General features: G+C 42.1%; 1 protein-coding gene across 7 annotated transcripts in view; it reads right to left on the reverse strand.

Annotated features, from left to right (window-relative positions):
• GRID2 (glutamate ionotropic receptor delta type subunit 2) overlaps positions 1–16,224 on the reverse strand; it is an 849,518-nt gene that overhangs the window by 310,724 nt on the left and 522,570 nt on the right. For all 7 annotated transcript variants that reach the window (XR_014011362.1, XR_014011363.1, XR_014011364.1 and 4 more), the window contains exon 5: positions 2,798–2,851. Coding sequence is in view for 4 of the 7 variants with exons in the window: in XM_081206978.1 (XP_081063104.1) it covers positions 2,798–2,851 (54 nt within the window). In the remaining 3 variants the exon portion in view is untranslated. The remainder of the gene's footprint in view (positions 1–2,797; positions 2,852–16,224) is intronic.

Genomic DNA, 16,224 nt, shown 5'->3' on the forward strand with positions numbered 1-16,224 from the left:
GTGATTGAGTTTTCCATCCTTAGGCTAACCTCATCTAAGTTATGTGCCCATTATGACAATTCAGAGCTTCAGAGCGTGTTGAGCTCTGCTTCCGGGCTTTACTGTTATACACCAAGTTATGTTTGCCTTGGTGGCATTATTGGGAATCCAATGGAAGCAATATTTCAGATTCTACTGTAGAAGAGGCTGCCTAGGGGAGACTTTTCAAAAGCCTAAGATTAGACTTCATTATTTAGCACAATTCTTAGCTATTCCCCGCTGCCTGAAATTCTTACAGATCTTATCACTTTGCAGTGCATTTCCCCATGAAATTCAGTGAGTTTCTTTCCCAGATCTTCAGTATAAAAATGTAAAGGGATGGGTTCTTTTAGGCTGTTGTCTGGCACCTACATGACTTTCCTTTAAATTACCTTTTAACTTGCTGGCGTGTTTCTAATTTGCAGTTTAAGGTTTTTATTTTTTAAAAAAATGTATATTTGCCTTGTAGATTTTTAAACTTATCATTTCAGATGAAATATAGCATAGAAATGTTTTAAATAAATGGGAAAAATATGCAGGAGAACGAACAACAACAGCCCGATGAATTTGCACAAATTGCATTACAGCTGAAAAATTGTCCAATTGCAGGATTTGAAATCTGCAGTTGTAGAAACCAGTTTCTAGATTTTGCACTCCTTATTCTCATAGGCAGCTTAAAATCATGATCTCATCATAAAGAAGGGGGCTGCTTTAAAGCTCAGATTTCCTGCTGAAATATAAATTAAGAACGAAACAAGCAGATAGACCCTGATTAAGATAATTTATTGTAGTGTGATGCAATTAAGACAATCTAATAATTAAACATCAAAGCAGATGTCTGTGGCAATCAAAAACAGATCAAGGAATATGCACATGATTTCTCTAAACAATACATGATGTGGAAGATACAGGTAGAGTAGGTGCTATTCACTTTACACTGGGGACCAATTGCCGCCTCACTTAATTAAAATCATGTAACGTGGACATAATAAATTACTAATTAAAAAACAACAAGTGAATGCTCCACCATACTAGAACAACCTAACTGAATAGGATTTTCTATATTATAGTCTATGCCAGTGACGAAATGATTTTTAAAGGAAATTTGAGTGGTTTCTATGCATTCTAAGTGGATTTTAAAATACATAAATAAATATGTGGAAAGCAACTGCACTGCACACTATGGCATTTGCAAACAAGTACATAGTGAGCCAGTTCGGATGTGCTGCTAAGCCAAGGGTGGCTAATCTGCAGACCATGGAGTGTGTACAGCTCCCCAAAAGCTTTTATGTGGCCCCTAAAGACTCCTCCAAAAGATACCTTTTTATCTGGCTATTTTAATTGGGTGGGTAGGTTGCCCTGCTGCAATACTGCAAGTCTTGGGTTGGTAGCCTCTTCTTAACTTTGCTCATTTATGAGCTGTTTCTTAAAAGAACTCACCCAAAATTGTTTTAGTTTTACTTCTACATTGACAGCGCTTTGACCACTGTTGGCTTCCTCCACTGTTGCTGGCTCTAACAGCTGCAAATGTTTCAGCTGAGGAAGTCATACAGAGCAGTTAAAGGCATTTCAGCTTTCAGAACCAGCAGCTGAGTAGAAAGAGTCAGAGGCAGCAGTCCTTCCTCACCCCATTGCAGCGCTGGAGGCACTGGAGTGTGGAGGAGTAGGAAGCACTGATTTATTTATTTTTTACTCTTCCAAGGATCCTTCTGAGGAAAGTCAATGAGCAGCATTTCTCCTCTCTCCACTCCTGTGCTGGAGTGAAGAGGAGAGAAATGCTGCTCCGTACGGCAGCAGCCTCTTACGGTGGACCAAACAGCCTCCAGATGTGGCTTGCCAGTGGTTTCTGAATTCAGATGCAATGGCAAACTGTGGCAGGTGAACCAGCTTCAAATCATGTCTTGTTATCCTGGTTTGACATTCCCTCTCAAGTCAAAGTTTGTGAGTTGACATAGATTCAGACCGCAAAACAAAACACTGGTTTGACTTCATAAACCGTGATTTGGTGTGACACCTGAATGCAACCATTGTCTCCCCAAATGAAGAGAGGGAGATACTCATTGGCCTGGGTTAGTTTTGGAGGTGGAGGCCTAGTCACTTTCTCCTTGTTTGGGCAAAGGTGTCTGCTTGTATGATGCGACTGATAGGAGCCAGTCCCATGCTAGATCATTTGTGAGCCAGGCATGCACATCAAAACAGTGATAAGAGTAGATGTTTTTTGGGCACTAGAAATACAACTCTGGCTTACCAAGGCCAGGGAAAGTTGGCCTGCAGGCTCAAAATAATTCTCCCTCCTTGACTAGATGTAGGCTTTTATCTAAGTTCCACTAAAATTTATGGGAATTCATTAGGTATATCTTTCTCCAGCTTGCACTGAGCCACTTAACGTAATTAAGGATAGTTGAGGAGAACAAGCAAACACCACTGAAAAGATTCATTAGACAAAGGGAAGATTGCCTTTGGTTTTTGGATGGTTTGTTATTTGTTGTTTTTTTATTTTAAAACATCCCCCAAAATAGGAACTGCAGCTAAAAGAAGTAGGGGTGGGGAGAGAAACTAAACATACTCAGCAGGGAAGTGCTTTTCATTTATGTTATTCAGCTCCGCAGTCTTTTCAATTCTATTTCTGCCTTACTTTTTTTTTATAAAAAACCACCACCACAATTCCCACCCACCAGCACACTTGAACTCTGCTCCTGTTACATTGCTCCTTGTTGGCAATGTCAAGGCCAGCTCTCAGTATGGATAAAAACAGGATTCACGTTCAGCTGACAGTTACCTCATTTATAATGATCCAGTGACAGTCAAAAGCAACCAAATTGGCTTCCACGACCTGAAATAGAAAACAAACCAGCCATCAGTCATCTTTTCTACATGAAAGCCAATGACTATTAAATAGATGCTTCCCACAAATGACCAAGCCGGGGCAGGAGGGGGAGGGGAGCGGTAAATAAATAATGATAAAGGCATCGGGTCTGAAAAGACCTTGACTATTCAGCTGAGAGGGAGGGAGGGAGAGATTATTTGAGCAAAATGTTGCCAAAGCATTTTGGTTGTTTTCAGGCACTGCTAATCAAATGTGGGATTATAGTGCATTTCCAGCACCACGGAGAACAATGGGCCCCTTTGCATTCAAAATCTTTCTTTCTTTAAACGGCCAAATGGTTAAAGCTTTAATACTGGATGGCAAGCAGGAAAACAGCAAGAGTTTCATGCTTCAGACAGTCTCCTCTATCTATTTAAACCAGGCTTCCCCTAATCTGGTGCTCCTCAGATGTTTTGGACTACAACTCCCATCAGCCCCAGCTAGCATAGCTTTTTAAGCACCACTGTGGGAGCGTACTCACTCGCCGTACTTTGTTCATTCTCCCTTAGATCAAGCACGAGGAAATCTGGTTCTGTGTATTTGGCTCCACTGTTATCCCAAGGGGCCCACTGACAAAAGGTAGGGGCTAAAATAATACTTTTTAAAAAATGAAATAAATAAATAAGGAAGGGAGGAAGGTACTTTGCCAAGGGCACCTTCAAACCTGGCCCTAGCTTAAATAATTCTTAAGGTTACAGAAGCTGCCTGTAGATAATTTGTTCTGGTCACATTTTTGTCAGCATTGTCTGGTGCAGAAAAATGTTACAGTATTTTTCTTTAGTGCTTCCATTTCCTCCCTCTCTCATTCCCTCCCTTCCTCATACACACAAATCTAGTGATGGAGGTGAGATTAATTTGGTCCATAATTTAAAATGAACTGACCTACTTTTATATGCTGGCCCTGGATTTCTGTGTGGAAACAGCTATTGGATGACACACTTCTCAGAATTTTGCAACACAGTTTCAGTTTTAAATATGCACACAAAAGCTTATTTTGGGAGGAAATGCATTTAAATGCAAGCAAACATGCAAAATGTGTACACCATGCGTTCTTTAATAAAAAGTGCATACAGCTCCAGCGCAAATTTTCATGTGGCTTTATTTTATTTTTTTAGGTTTGCAAAAATGGATGCATGGTATCTGTCAGTAGAGCAGTCTTTCTGTATTTATTTATATATTTCTTGGACAAGGTGTCCCTTTTAAATTCATGGCCTAATGTTCTTCCATGCCCTTGTCTTTCCCCTGAGCTTGCAGGATTCTTCACTGAGTTAGTCTACCACAACATCATCAAGGAGGCAGGAGAGCAAATGGGATTATGATAATGAATAGTCACTAGAGAAACAAAGAAATCAACTTCACTAAACTCTCATGAGTCATTTGCATGGCATGAAACAGGTGAGCGGATTTTCCTCATGGTATTGATTGATTGATTGATTGATTGATTGATTGACTGCTACGAGCAAAACCCAAAGAGGAGGTTCAGAGTTCCCATCAGTATTAGAGACTCTGCCAAGTTCTCTTACATCCATTCAGCTTATGATCACTACTACAGAAGAGAGAAAAGAAGATACTATGGAATTTACTCCCACAGGAGGCAGTGATGGATATTAAGAGTTTGGATTTGATATCCCGCTTTATCACTACCCAAAGGAGTCTCAAAGCGGCTAACATTCTCCTTTTCCTTCCTCCCCCACAACACTCTGTGAGGTGAGTGAGGCTGAGAAACTTCAAAGAAGTGTGACTAGTCCAAGGTCACCCAGCAGCTGCATGTGGAGGAGCGGAGACGCGAACCCGGTTCACCAGATTACAAGTCTATCGCTCTTAACCACTACACCACACTGGCTCTCAACCTGGATGGATATCAACTGGATATCAACCTGGATGGCTTTAAAAGATTAGACGCATTCATGGAGGAGGCACAATGCTCTTCCTTCATGGTCAGAGGCAGTAATGTTTCTGAATACCAGTTGCTGGAAACCACAGGAAAGGAGAGGACTCTTGTGTTTGGGTCCTGCTTCCCACAGGCATCTAAGTGGCACCTATGTGAACAGGATGCTGGACTAGACGGGCCATTGGTCTGATCCAGCAGACTCTTCTTATGTTCTTACTATGTACTGACAGGTTACCAGACTAAATTACAGGCTCTTTCAAGTCTCACCATCATTTAGAAACAAGGCACATATAATGTTGGCTTATACAAGATCAGTTGTTCATTTCACCCAGTACTTTCTTCTCTGACTGGCAGACACTGTTCAGGTTCCATGGCTAGTTTCTTGGCTCTCTCCTGCTCCACTCTCTTTGTCTCCATCATCAACAAAGCAGATTTCTCTAGGATCCACCCATTTGTGTTCTTTCACTGCCTGTCTGGTATCTGACATGTTCCACAATCAGGGGATAAGTCTTTTCTATATATAATGCCAATCCTTCTCCCCTCTTAAACGAGAAGTTTAAAAACGTCGTTTTAATACACATCCTAATATTAGAGAGAAGAGCTAGTGATGAACTGCAAAACTTTTCCCTACTTTAAAAAGTGCAACATGGTCTTCAAGAAATTAGAATCTGTGGATTTTGGCTTGTTGTTCCAGTTAAAAACAGCACTAGAAGTCTGAGAGCAGATGGATGAGAGGAGAACGAGGCTGGGAGATGGCTTCCTAAACGGCAGTGGAATCTTAAGACACAACTACTCAGAAATAAAGTACACAGTTATTTAAATGAGATGCACTTCCTACTAGTAAGGGTGCTTATGCATGCTGCCTACCTCTTTTTAAAGGTACAGTGGTACCTCTGGATGTGAATGGGATCCGTTCCAGAGCCCCGTTCACATCCTGAAGTGAACGCAACCGCGTCCGTGTGTCCCGCGATTCGCCGCTTCCGAGCATGGGCATGACATCATTTTGAGCGTCTGTGCATGCACGAGCGGTGAAACCCAGAAGTAACTTGCTCCGTTACTTCTGGGTCGCCGCAGAGTACAACCCGAAAATATTCATCCCAAAGCATATTTAACCCAATGTATGACTATAGTCAGCTTTGGGACGGGAGAGGGGTAAACATAGTTACTTGCATCCCGTAAATTAGTTATATCCCATTTGGATTATCATAATGTGCTCTACAAGTGTCAGGAGTGCATGCAGGAGCCAGGCCCTGTGACTAGTAGGGCCTCGCAGGACTGGGGCCTTCCTGAGTTTGGCCTGGAAGGGCAAGGCGCAGCCGCACAGGTGAGGCTTGACAGAAGACTCGTAGCACCTGGTGGCAAGGGCCAGGAGGGGTATATAAGACCAGCATTTCCCTCTGGCTCTTTGCCACAGCAACACGTTACGCACCTAGCTGTGCTTCGGCTACCTGACTCCTGGTATCCTGACACTTGTACCCTTGGCTTCCTGACCCCTGGACTGCTAACCCTGGACTGCTGACTCCTGCTTCTTGACCTCTACCCCGGTCCCGACGTACCAAGCCTGGACTCCGACTGCCTGTAACCTGGACTGTGACATCAAGGGGCTGCCTTTAGATGCTGTGGCCACATTGCTGACCAGAGCTAGTTACAGGGAGAGCAGAAAAAGGCTTTAGTGCCTACCAGTTCATTTCCAGGCACAATTCAAACTCCTGCTGGTGACCTATAAAGCCCTCTATGGCTTGGGTCCAGGCTATCTGAATGACTGTCTCTCTCTCTCTATAAGCATGCCTGAGCTTTATGATTTTCTGGGAAGGCCTTTCTCTCAGTCCTGCCACCTTCACAGACATGTTTGGTCATGATACAAGAGAGGGCCTTGCCAGTGGCTGTTCCTATATTGTGGAACTCCCTTCCCCTGCCTGATTTCCTTTTGTGAGCAGGCAAAGACCTTTTTCACTACTAGCTGTTGGGGCAGAGTCTTCTGAGTGTGGATGCTGTACTGTTTGTGTGTACTTTGAAATGGTTTTAAGCATTTTAGGTGCTGTTTTTAATTTAATGGGGTTACTTATTTAATTGTGTTTAATATTCATTGCGTCTTTTTAGTTGTCTTTGCTTTGATTTATGCAGTGAGCCGCTTTGGGTCCTGCACCGAGAGAACAGCAAGATATACCGTAAATAAAATAAATAGTAAGGTTACTGGATTTGTTACATATGTAATTTGCCTTTACTCTGGTAAACCAAGAGTTGCAAAACAACTATAAGGACTAGCTTAGACATAAATATGGTAGACTCATTGTCACTCAGTGAGTTCCATAGCTGAGCAGGGATTTTATCTAACAGGTTTAATATAATTAAGCTTTGCAGCAGGGAGCTATTATAGAGATCTGATTTCCAGCAGGTCCGCAAAGCATCACTAGCATAAAATATCCTCCCAAACGCTTAGAACCACCCCACCTTTCAAAAACCCAAAGAAATGCATACTCTTCTATTGTCAACATACAAATTTACATATCAAATCTTCAATAAAAGTGCATCAAGAAGAAAGCTTCTTAGCACCATTTTGAATCGTTCCCCCATCAACTGGTACACATAAAATAACCAACACCACTGCTCTTTGCCCAAATTGTTCCTGAATTTTGCACTGCATGAACAGATCCCAAAGCCCTGAGTTCTTTTCTTTAGCATTTCCACCCCAATGGTAATCCAAAATGGGCACAAAATGATCCTTGGCAGGCCATGCAGTTGCACTTTTTAAAGGTGGGTGGGAATGTTTGGCAATTTTTCACTGGTTCTTTTTTCCCTATGAAGGGCAGTGGGGGGGGGGTCCATTCAGGAGCCAGAGCCAATGTAGGTGGAGCCAGAGTCAAAAGTAGTTGCGGTCACCACTCCCCCCGCCCTCTCTCCACTTCTATATGATCCGTACGGCTTCATAAGGCAATGGGGAGCAATAATAAAAAGCTTTTGTGACACAAAGCATGGAGAAATCCATTTGGTAGAGGGCATATAAAGGCATCCAGCAGTTTAATGGCCTGCACCTCAGATGGTTGTGCATGTTTGGAATTCATTTGTCTACATCGTTGGCTTCGTGACAGTAAGTAGTGCTCTGCACATATAAAAAGGAGGGACAGATTGGAAATTTCCATATGAGACAAAAATCCTGTGATGGTGCTGTTTATGCAAGTCACATCTTGAGCTGAACAGGGAAAATAACACATACACCATGGAGCTAAACTATAGAATGCATTCCTAATGAGGGCTGGAAAAGCTTATAAGACCTAAACCTTTTCCCCAGAATATGAAGTGAAGCAACGTTAACCCCTGGCAAGCCCTTTCCACAAATCCATATGGAAATCTGAAGAGTTTTCAGACATGCTTAAACATCTTGCTTTCAAACTAAAACAAAAGGCCTTAAGACATATCAAACTAAGCAGGAGTAGCTTGGAATCTCTGCAGCAAGGAAAAATAAATCATCCACTTAATTACCAAACATCTGATTGGCACCTCCAAGGTGAAGATCTACTGTGGATTTCAGGTTTGGTTTTTAATTGCATAAAGGGATGGAAATTATTTAGAGCATGCCTGTAATGAGCAAAACTGATAAATTAACAGTCTCACACTGATTATTTATCAAGCGTGCAGCAGGTATGTTGGGCGGGTGATTGCGACTTGTTCCAGCTGAGCGTGTGAGCAACTGTTGCTGCTACTTTTCTAACAGCTGGGATGGTCCAGTAGACAGGGATCTAGGAGACTAGTCCCTGCACAGCCATGAATTTGTTGGAAGGCCTCAAGCAAAATGAAAGCCAGTGTGGAGTAATGGTTAGAATTTAGGGTTAAGGCCTTGGACATCAGGGTTCAACTCTCCGCTCAGCTATGAAGCTCACTGGGCAACATTAGGCAACATTGGGACAGCCACTGCCTCACAACCTAACCTACTTCACAGGGTTGTTTCGTGGTTTTTGAGCTCCTTGGAGGAAAAGTGGGACACAACTGCAGGAAATAAATTATTAAGAAATAGTGACTTCTTTGTCTCCAAATGTCCTTTGTAAAATTGGAATCAGAATTAGCCAGCATCAGAACCACAGAAAAAGGTGGTGAAGAAAATATCTCTGAACTGAAAAGGTTCTGGATTAAGGCAGATATTTTTGTTCCAATGTCACTCCAAGGCTCTTGAGTTGCACCACCAGTGAACTAAATACAGCATTAAGGAAATGTGCATGTGCATGCATATGCACACATGTGGGAACTATGGCACTCATTTCTCTTGAGCAAGTAAAATCTGAACTGTTTATTTTTTTAGGAAACATTATCAGATCCCTTTTCTCCTGTTCATCTCTCTACTGTTGAGGTTAAACCAGGCTTCCTCAACCTCAGCCCTCCAGATGTTTTTGGCCTACAACTCCCATGATCCCTAGCTAGCAGGACCAGTGGTCAGGGATGATGGGAATTGTAGTCTCAAATCATCTGGAAGGCCGAGGCTGAAGAGGCCTGGGTTAAACAGACTGTGCTTTATCTTTCTCCATCCTCCCTCTCTCTCTCTCTCTCTCTCTCTCTCTCTCTCTCTCTCTCTGTGTGTGTGTTTGTGTGGAGTGTGGAGGAATAGCATTTGCCCGGCCTTTGGCTTTTAATTATTTGTTGCCTTCTTGAGTGGGTGGGGTGTTTTAATACTGCCTTTTCAGATTAGGATTGTCTTTTATATTTATATTTGTTTTCTTTCACACTGGTTTTAATGTATGTATTTGTTTATATATTGTAAGTCGCTTTGAGTTACTTCGGTAAAAAAAGCGACAGATAATAATAATAATAATAATAATAATAATAATAATAATAATAATAATAATGCAACTTAGCCACAAGCCAGTGGGTTAGGTTTTACCTGCCAACCCTCTGCCAACTTGTTTGTGACCAGGACCCCAAATATATGGCAGATTTGAAATGGAAATCATTATTTCTTAAAAACAAAAGCCCAGGAAGTAGTGATGCTTTTGATTAATCACTGGATACACCAGGTTGGCACACTGCTTTGTGAAGACGACTTCACACTCCATCAGATATGGACACCACTCAACCAAGGAGCACAAAAGTGGATGGAGCAGGGAAGCAGATTATTATTTTTCCACAGAATGCACATCGGGGAGAGATTCTGCAGAGTGCAGGAAAATGCTGTCAAGAAGACAAGGGATGAGCGAAGAGAAACCATCTGTCATTGGCAGGAACTCCAAAACTTCTGAATGTTTGGGAGAGCCTAACAATTTATCAGTGTTTTCTTCTGTCATTCACTCTCAAGCCTTCAAACAGGCTAAATGTAAGACAATCCGAAGCAAACAAGCCAGCAATGCTGCCAGTTTACAAGCTGCTCTCGTTTGTAACGAAAAAACATGTAAATAAATAAATAAAATCCTCCAAGCATTTGAAATCGCTACGCGGCAATGAAGACCTAGCAATTTAGCAGAATAATACAAAAAGTAAGTTGTACACTTTGCTGTCACTCCTAGTGGTTCCGCTCTATTTTCCCAGGTCTCTTTAGGGTATGTCAAAGTTAGCGCTTTTACCAAATGCCTGCAATACCAGGACTACAACAAAGCCCAAGGGAACAGCTAGCTGTGTAAATACACATTTTTACTTTGAGTGCCACTTGGGCAGAAAATGCAGCTTAGAAAAGGTTGAAATAACAAACAAACACTTAGGCAGCCTTTGTAAATTTTGAATGTTAGGAATGTAAGGTGCTGCCTTTCATTGAGTCTGACCATTTATCCATCTAACGCAGTGATGCTTACACTGATTATCAGCAGCTCTCCAGCGTATCAGGAAGGAGCCTTTCCCAGCCCTACTTGGAGAAACCAGTGTTTTAGAATGGGATCTTTTACCTTAAAAGCATATGCTCTATCACTGAGCCATAGTCTTCCTCAAAGTGTTCTCCCATTGTGCAGATAGATTTATGGTCAACTGCCGCTTGGCAACACTTAAGTGATGGTGAAGTGCTAAAAGTACATTTACTGACCTTAAGTCTCTTAAACATTGCTTTATTTATCCTTCCACTGGGTTGAGACAAAATAGAAGGTGATGCGTGAGAAATGTATCCCCCATGAAATGTGCCTTTGCTGCTTGCAGGGTAATTGGTTTGTGTGTGCAAAATGGATCAGACACGTTTGACTATTCAGAGTGAGAACAGTAGGCATTGCCTTCCTTTCGATTTGGCTTTGAAATGACATCACACATCACATTTCATTCTGCTTGCTGCATGACCCTTTGATTGGCTGGATCACATAGACAGCAAAGAAAAACCGCTAAGAAGGGCTGTGAAAATGGAGGTAAATAGAGCAAAATATTGTGAAATGGGCAAGCTTGCTCCCCTGAACTATCCAAAATTGGTGTCAATGATATATTTTATCCGATCTACATTATATTTATTTTAGAATCGTTCTTCCTTAGTCACGTTCCACATCAATTCAGATACGCCGGAAGAGAACTGTGTATACTTGGTGGCAGTGGTTTCCTCCTGGGGTATTCAAGGGTACGCAGTACCGGCACATCATTTTGTTGTTGTTAAAAAGCATGGCATTTACTGTAACAACTTCATGGTGAGTACTGACACCTATTTTTCTAGAAAAGAAGCACTGCTTGGTGGGTGTTTTGTCTAAGCGCCCCTTTCCCATCTGACAATCAGGAAACATTCAGAAGAGTTTGATCTCTCTATCAAATTATTATTTCCAGAGAAAGAATTCATATTCCCTTTTCTCACTTGGATAGTAAAGTCCATCTTCTTCTTCTGCTTTGGTGATCACTCAGAGCCGAGTAAGATTGTCTCCCATAAACACGGTTTTAACAATGAGTCCATAAGTGACTGTGGAGGCCAATTCTGGATCCACACATCCTTCCAGAATGGGGAAATTGATTCCAGGGCGAGAGCTGGTTACGGTGTGGATTTGCCAAGCATGCCTTCATTTTAGCACGTTTCTCCCTTGTGTCCTGAGTTTGAGTGTCTTCAAAGCCCATGACACCTTTGGTAAAGGCTATTCTCCAACTGCAGCGCTTGCAGGCCAGTGTTTTCCAGTTGTACATCCTACTGTCACCAGTCTCTCATCCTGGTTAGTAGGCTCCAAGGAGTGTACTAAGGTGGGTGTGGGTGTGTTACAAGACATAGTAAGTTACAACTGTAGACAGACCCATTCCTGGCCATAACCTGAGGTGACTCTAATTCCTTCATGGTGAACCTGAAATATGTGTAGATTGAAATGCTTTAATATTATTCCAGGATCTTGCTTTTGAACTCTATTTCTTTGACTTTTGCATTGCAGGGGATTAGATGCTGTGAGTCTTCCAGTCCCTTTCAACTCTACAATTATATGATTCTATGACTTCTAAGTCTAGATTTTGCAAATCTCTGGGACATCACGCTCATCTTTTAGTATCCCAGATTCTCACATTTATGCAGATCCTCAGATCCATTCATGGAGGATTCTATTGACATTCCAAGATAAATACGGTACGTAAAACAATGTTACATCGCAATCTATTGCACGTGTGACCCTTGCCCTGTTCCCAAGCTATCCAAACTGCCAAACCCTAGTTCAACAGAACTTCGCTGCATGCAGCTGAGCAACCTGTTAAAAAAATGTAAGCCTCTGAAATGCAATGTAATCCTTTTGTCATGCCAGAAATATTGAACACAGCAGTGCTTATACAGGCCAGATTGCAAAACTGTGACAACGCTATGAGGCATACAATGACAACTGATACTCTCCCCCCGCCCTTTACAGCAACGTGTGACATGATCTGGAACCTTGTTTGGATGAACAATCTCCCCTTACTTTCTGAGGTGATTTCAATTGTTTTCAGCATAGTAAAAACCACCTGAAGGCTTCACATAAACTCACAGAGCTAGTATTGCCTGGCAGAGACACAAACTGTCACAGGACCGCCTCATTTGCGTCTCTCTGTGGGTTTCCTTGGGATCAAAAACGCTGAAATAGCTTTATCTAAACATCCACTATCTATGCTACAGTGAGTGCCTATCTGCTCACAAACCCAGCTCCACCTTTCCAACTGGAAGCACACTAAACGCCTTTGATCCAGAACTGCTATCAAACACCACTGGCATCCATGTTATCTCATGGACCAATGGAGCTGGTTATTGTCAGTGCTCTGTACTTGGATGTACCCGCACTTCCTCTCTCCCTGCAGATAGAAGAGTTGCCAGTAATGAGACCCAGACATCAGTTCAATGATGTGATCACTGCGAGTCAAACAGATCTGAGCACAGGCAAAATAAGACAGAAGAATCCCAACTGTCATACTCTAGCAAATCATAAGACAAGGCAACTCCACAAGTTCGCCCATCTCCCAGGGGCAAAAGAAGCAAGTAGATCTACACCTGGGGCTCTGAAAGGCAGGAGGAAAAGACAATGTGCATGAGAACAGCAGGGAATGCGTCTTAAAGATGAAGGCTGTGTTAGCTGATTTGGAGAGAGGAAAGAAGCAGGAGGGAAAGACAAAGAAAATGCATTGTTTGATGCAAAGTTAAGAGCTGGAAGAGACACATCCAGTTCCCTGCAGGGCCTGTGCCTGAATTCTCAGAGTGTGTCTCAGTCTCTCCCCCACCCCCAGCTGCTATTCTATTAAACTGCTGCCATGTTATCAGTCTATCTCTGCAGTGGATTCCTGCTGGGGCCACAGCAGGACCTGTCCTTTGTCTTTGCCCCTAGCCCTTGAGCTTCTCAGTGGAGAAATCAGTTACAGATTAATAAAGCACACCAGAAGCCAAAGCTCATAAAGCTATTGTCACCACAGGCAGGAGGCTGGGTGCATCATTAATCTCTGTTGCCTAATGGCACATACAGTATGTACACACACACACACACAGAGAGAGAGAGAGAGAGAGAGAGAGAGAGAGAGAGAGAGAGAGAGAGTTGTATGGGAAAACAGGGCACCTGATGTCATTGTAGCATCAGTTGATTAATAAGTGAGTGGATATGAGTGAGATATAGATTTGGATCCAGCTCCCCATGCCCACTGGTGTGATCATATGCTCAAGTTGTATATATGAGTAAATAAGCCACATATCATAAAGACACCACAGTCTCTGCTATACCTCATTTCCAAAAGGAAACATGAACCTCGAGTAAACACCTGGAACCCCTAGAAGCTTGCACTGCTCAGAGATTGGAATGGCACGCAACAATATGTCTATTTCTTAAGCAGTTTTGTAAAGTTTTACTAAATAGTGGTATACATCTTTGGCACATATTTGTGAAAAGTGATATAGAAACCTTTAAATATATGAACAAATGTTTTCAGAAGGTATGCTTGTGGTATTCAGCACCTGCAGATTCTAATGCAAACTGAAGTGACCAGCATCTCTTAGACTAGCATGTGGATTGGAACTTAGCTGTGTATCTGTTCTTACATTTCTCCAAAGGTTTCAATACGGTTCTTGGCAGAGTAAACACTTATTTGGGGGCGGGGGCAGCAGTTATAGTTAGAAATGCTTTGAAATAAAAATAAAAAAGAGAGAAAGCGAGAGAGAAACTACATTTAGAAAAACATAAAATTAGGCTTCTTCAAAGTAATATCTGATCTATAATGATTTGTCTTCTCTTACAATATATAATAGTAACAGCTTTTTTTTTAACCGTACTTAGCTACATTTAATATACCAAAAAAATAGGCTTTTTCAAAATAATAACTGCTTCCTAATGGCTTGTCTTCTCTTACTATATATAGCAGCAATATGTTTTTCATTTCATTTTTATTTTTACTAATCCATTTCCTTTCAGATAGAATGTGGTACCTTTTGGGGGGAAATGGCTAAAAGTTGGGCATTATTTGGGGCAAGTGATGCAGCCAAATTGCAGAAACTAATCAGGTCTTTGTCTAGACTGGAGAAAAGTATAAATAGATTTAACTGGGAAATGCAGGGGGAAAGAGAGTAAATTTAAGGAACCTCAGAAAGAGGGAGAGGGGAGTCGAGGTTTAACATGTAATGATGACTTTTTTACTGTTTGAAATGTTTATTTGTCATAAATGAAAATTATAGATAAAAACTTAAAAAAGGAAAAGCGCTGCTGGTTGTCACTGAGAGGGCACAACAGAGGGCTTATCCACACCTCTGCTTGCTCCAATTTATCACTAAGGAGCAGATTTTCCAGGAAAAAATGGTGGGGCAAAGGCAAAACCACTCAGACTTATGCCTAGAAAGTGCAGGAGAAGCAGAAAACTGTTCTGACCCATGCTTTCTATGCAAGAGACAAGTACAGTGCATCCTCCGGATATGAATTAAATTCGTTCCGGGGGTCCGCCTACAACCCGAAAAGTCTGTAGGCAGAGGTGCTGCTTCTGTGCATGCACGTGGCGTGATTGAGTACTTCTGCGCATGCATGCGCGGCGAAACCGAGAAGTATACACTTTTGGGTTTGCCGTGTTCGTAACCCGAACGTTATGTATCCAGAGCGGTATGTAACTAGAGGGTCCACTGTATGGGCAAGCCCAGAGAGGAAGAATTGTTTCTTCTCATTCCCAGAGAATAGACTCAATTATAAAGAACTTGTGTGTGTGCTCCGTTGGACTTGTCACAGGATTTCCAAGCATTCTAGCCATCTCCTATCCTGCCTCATTGCCCTCAACTCAAATGCATACCAAAGAGCCAGAATGGCTCAGCTCAGGAGAGGGCACTTGGGAGTAACCTTGTCAATGGTTCAAGTCTTCTCTTGCGAGTGATCTTGTCTACTGTCCAAGTCTTCTCTGCATTCCACAGAGCAATGATGATTTCAACAGCAGCACCATTCTCAACAAACAGAAAATCCTACAGACAGAAAATCCTACAATCTATCAGTCTCCAGAAGCGGATCATTCTGATAGGTCTCCCATGCTTACAAAGGGGAACAGTAGTACTCTGCCCAGGATCCCCGAAGTCTGGTACCTGCCCTATACCAGTATCTGCCTTGCAGACCTATAGCATAATGCTACTTGACCTTTTCCCCCCACCCAATCATATCCCCAAAACAAACACTGAAAACAGCACTAGGAAGAGAGTATTCTGCTTGATGCACCAGCAAACATGCTATCTTTACAAAGTACTTTGCACCTAAGGTCATCCTGGAGTTTGTGGATGCAGCTGAGTGCCTTAATCATTTAGTTACTCTACCTGCACAGAAGCACATAATGCAGTTTCAACCTTCACTCCAAATATCAACAAGTGCACTATATAAAGCATGCCTGATTGCATTTCAGGCACTGAATGCACCACCACAGCTTTGAGACAGTACAATCCAGTCACTTGAAGTTGAGCCTTTATTGTGCAGTTGTAAAATTGGTTGAAGGACGAGCTCAAAGTGCTATATATTTATTAAGATGAAGTTAAGAGGTTAAATGTGTTCATTCTGTTGGTGATGGGATCATATGAAATCCTCCATAAAGCAAAGCTTGACACTGCGGATTGCAGCCTCTCAGAGCTCAT

This window comes from Podarcis bocagei, assembly GCF_964188305.1.
Source record: "Podarcis bocagei genome assembly, chromosome: 9".
In the NCBI taxonomy this organism is placed as follows: Eukaryota; Metazoa; Chordata; class Lepidosauria; order Squamata; family Lacertidae; genus Podarcis; species Podarcis bocagei.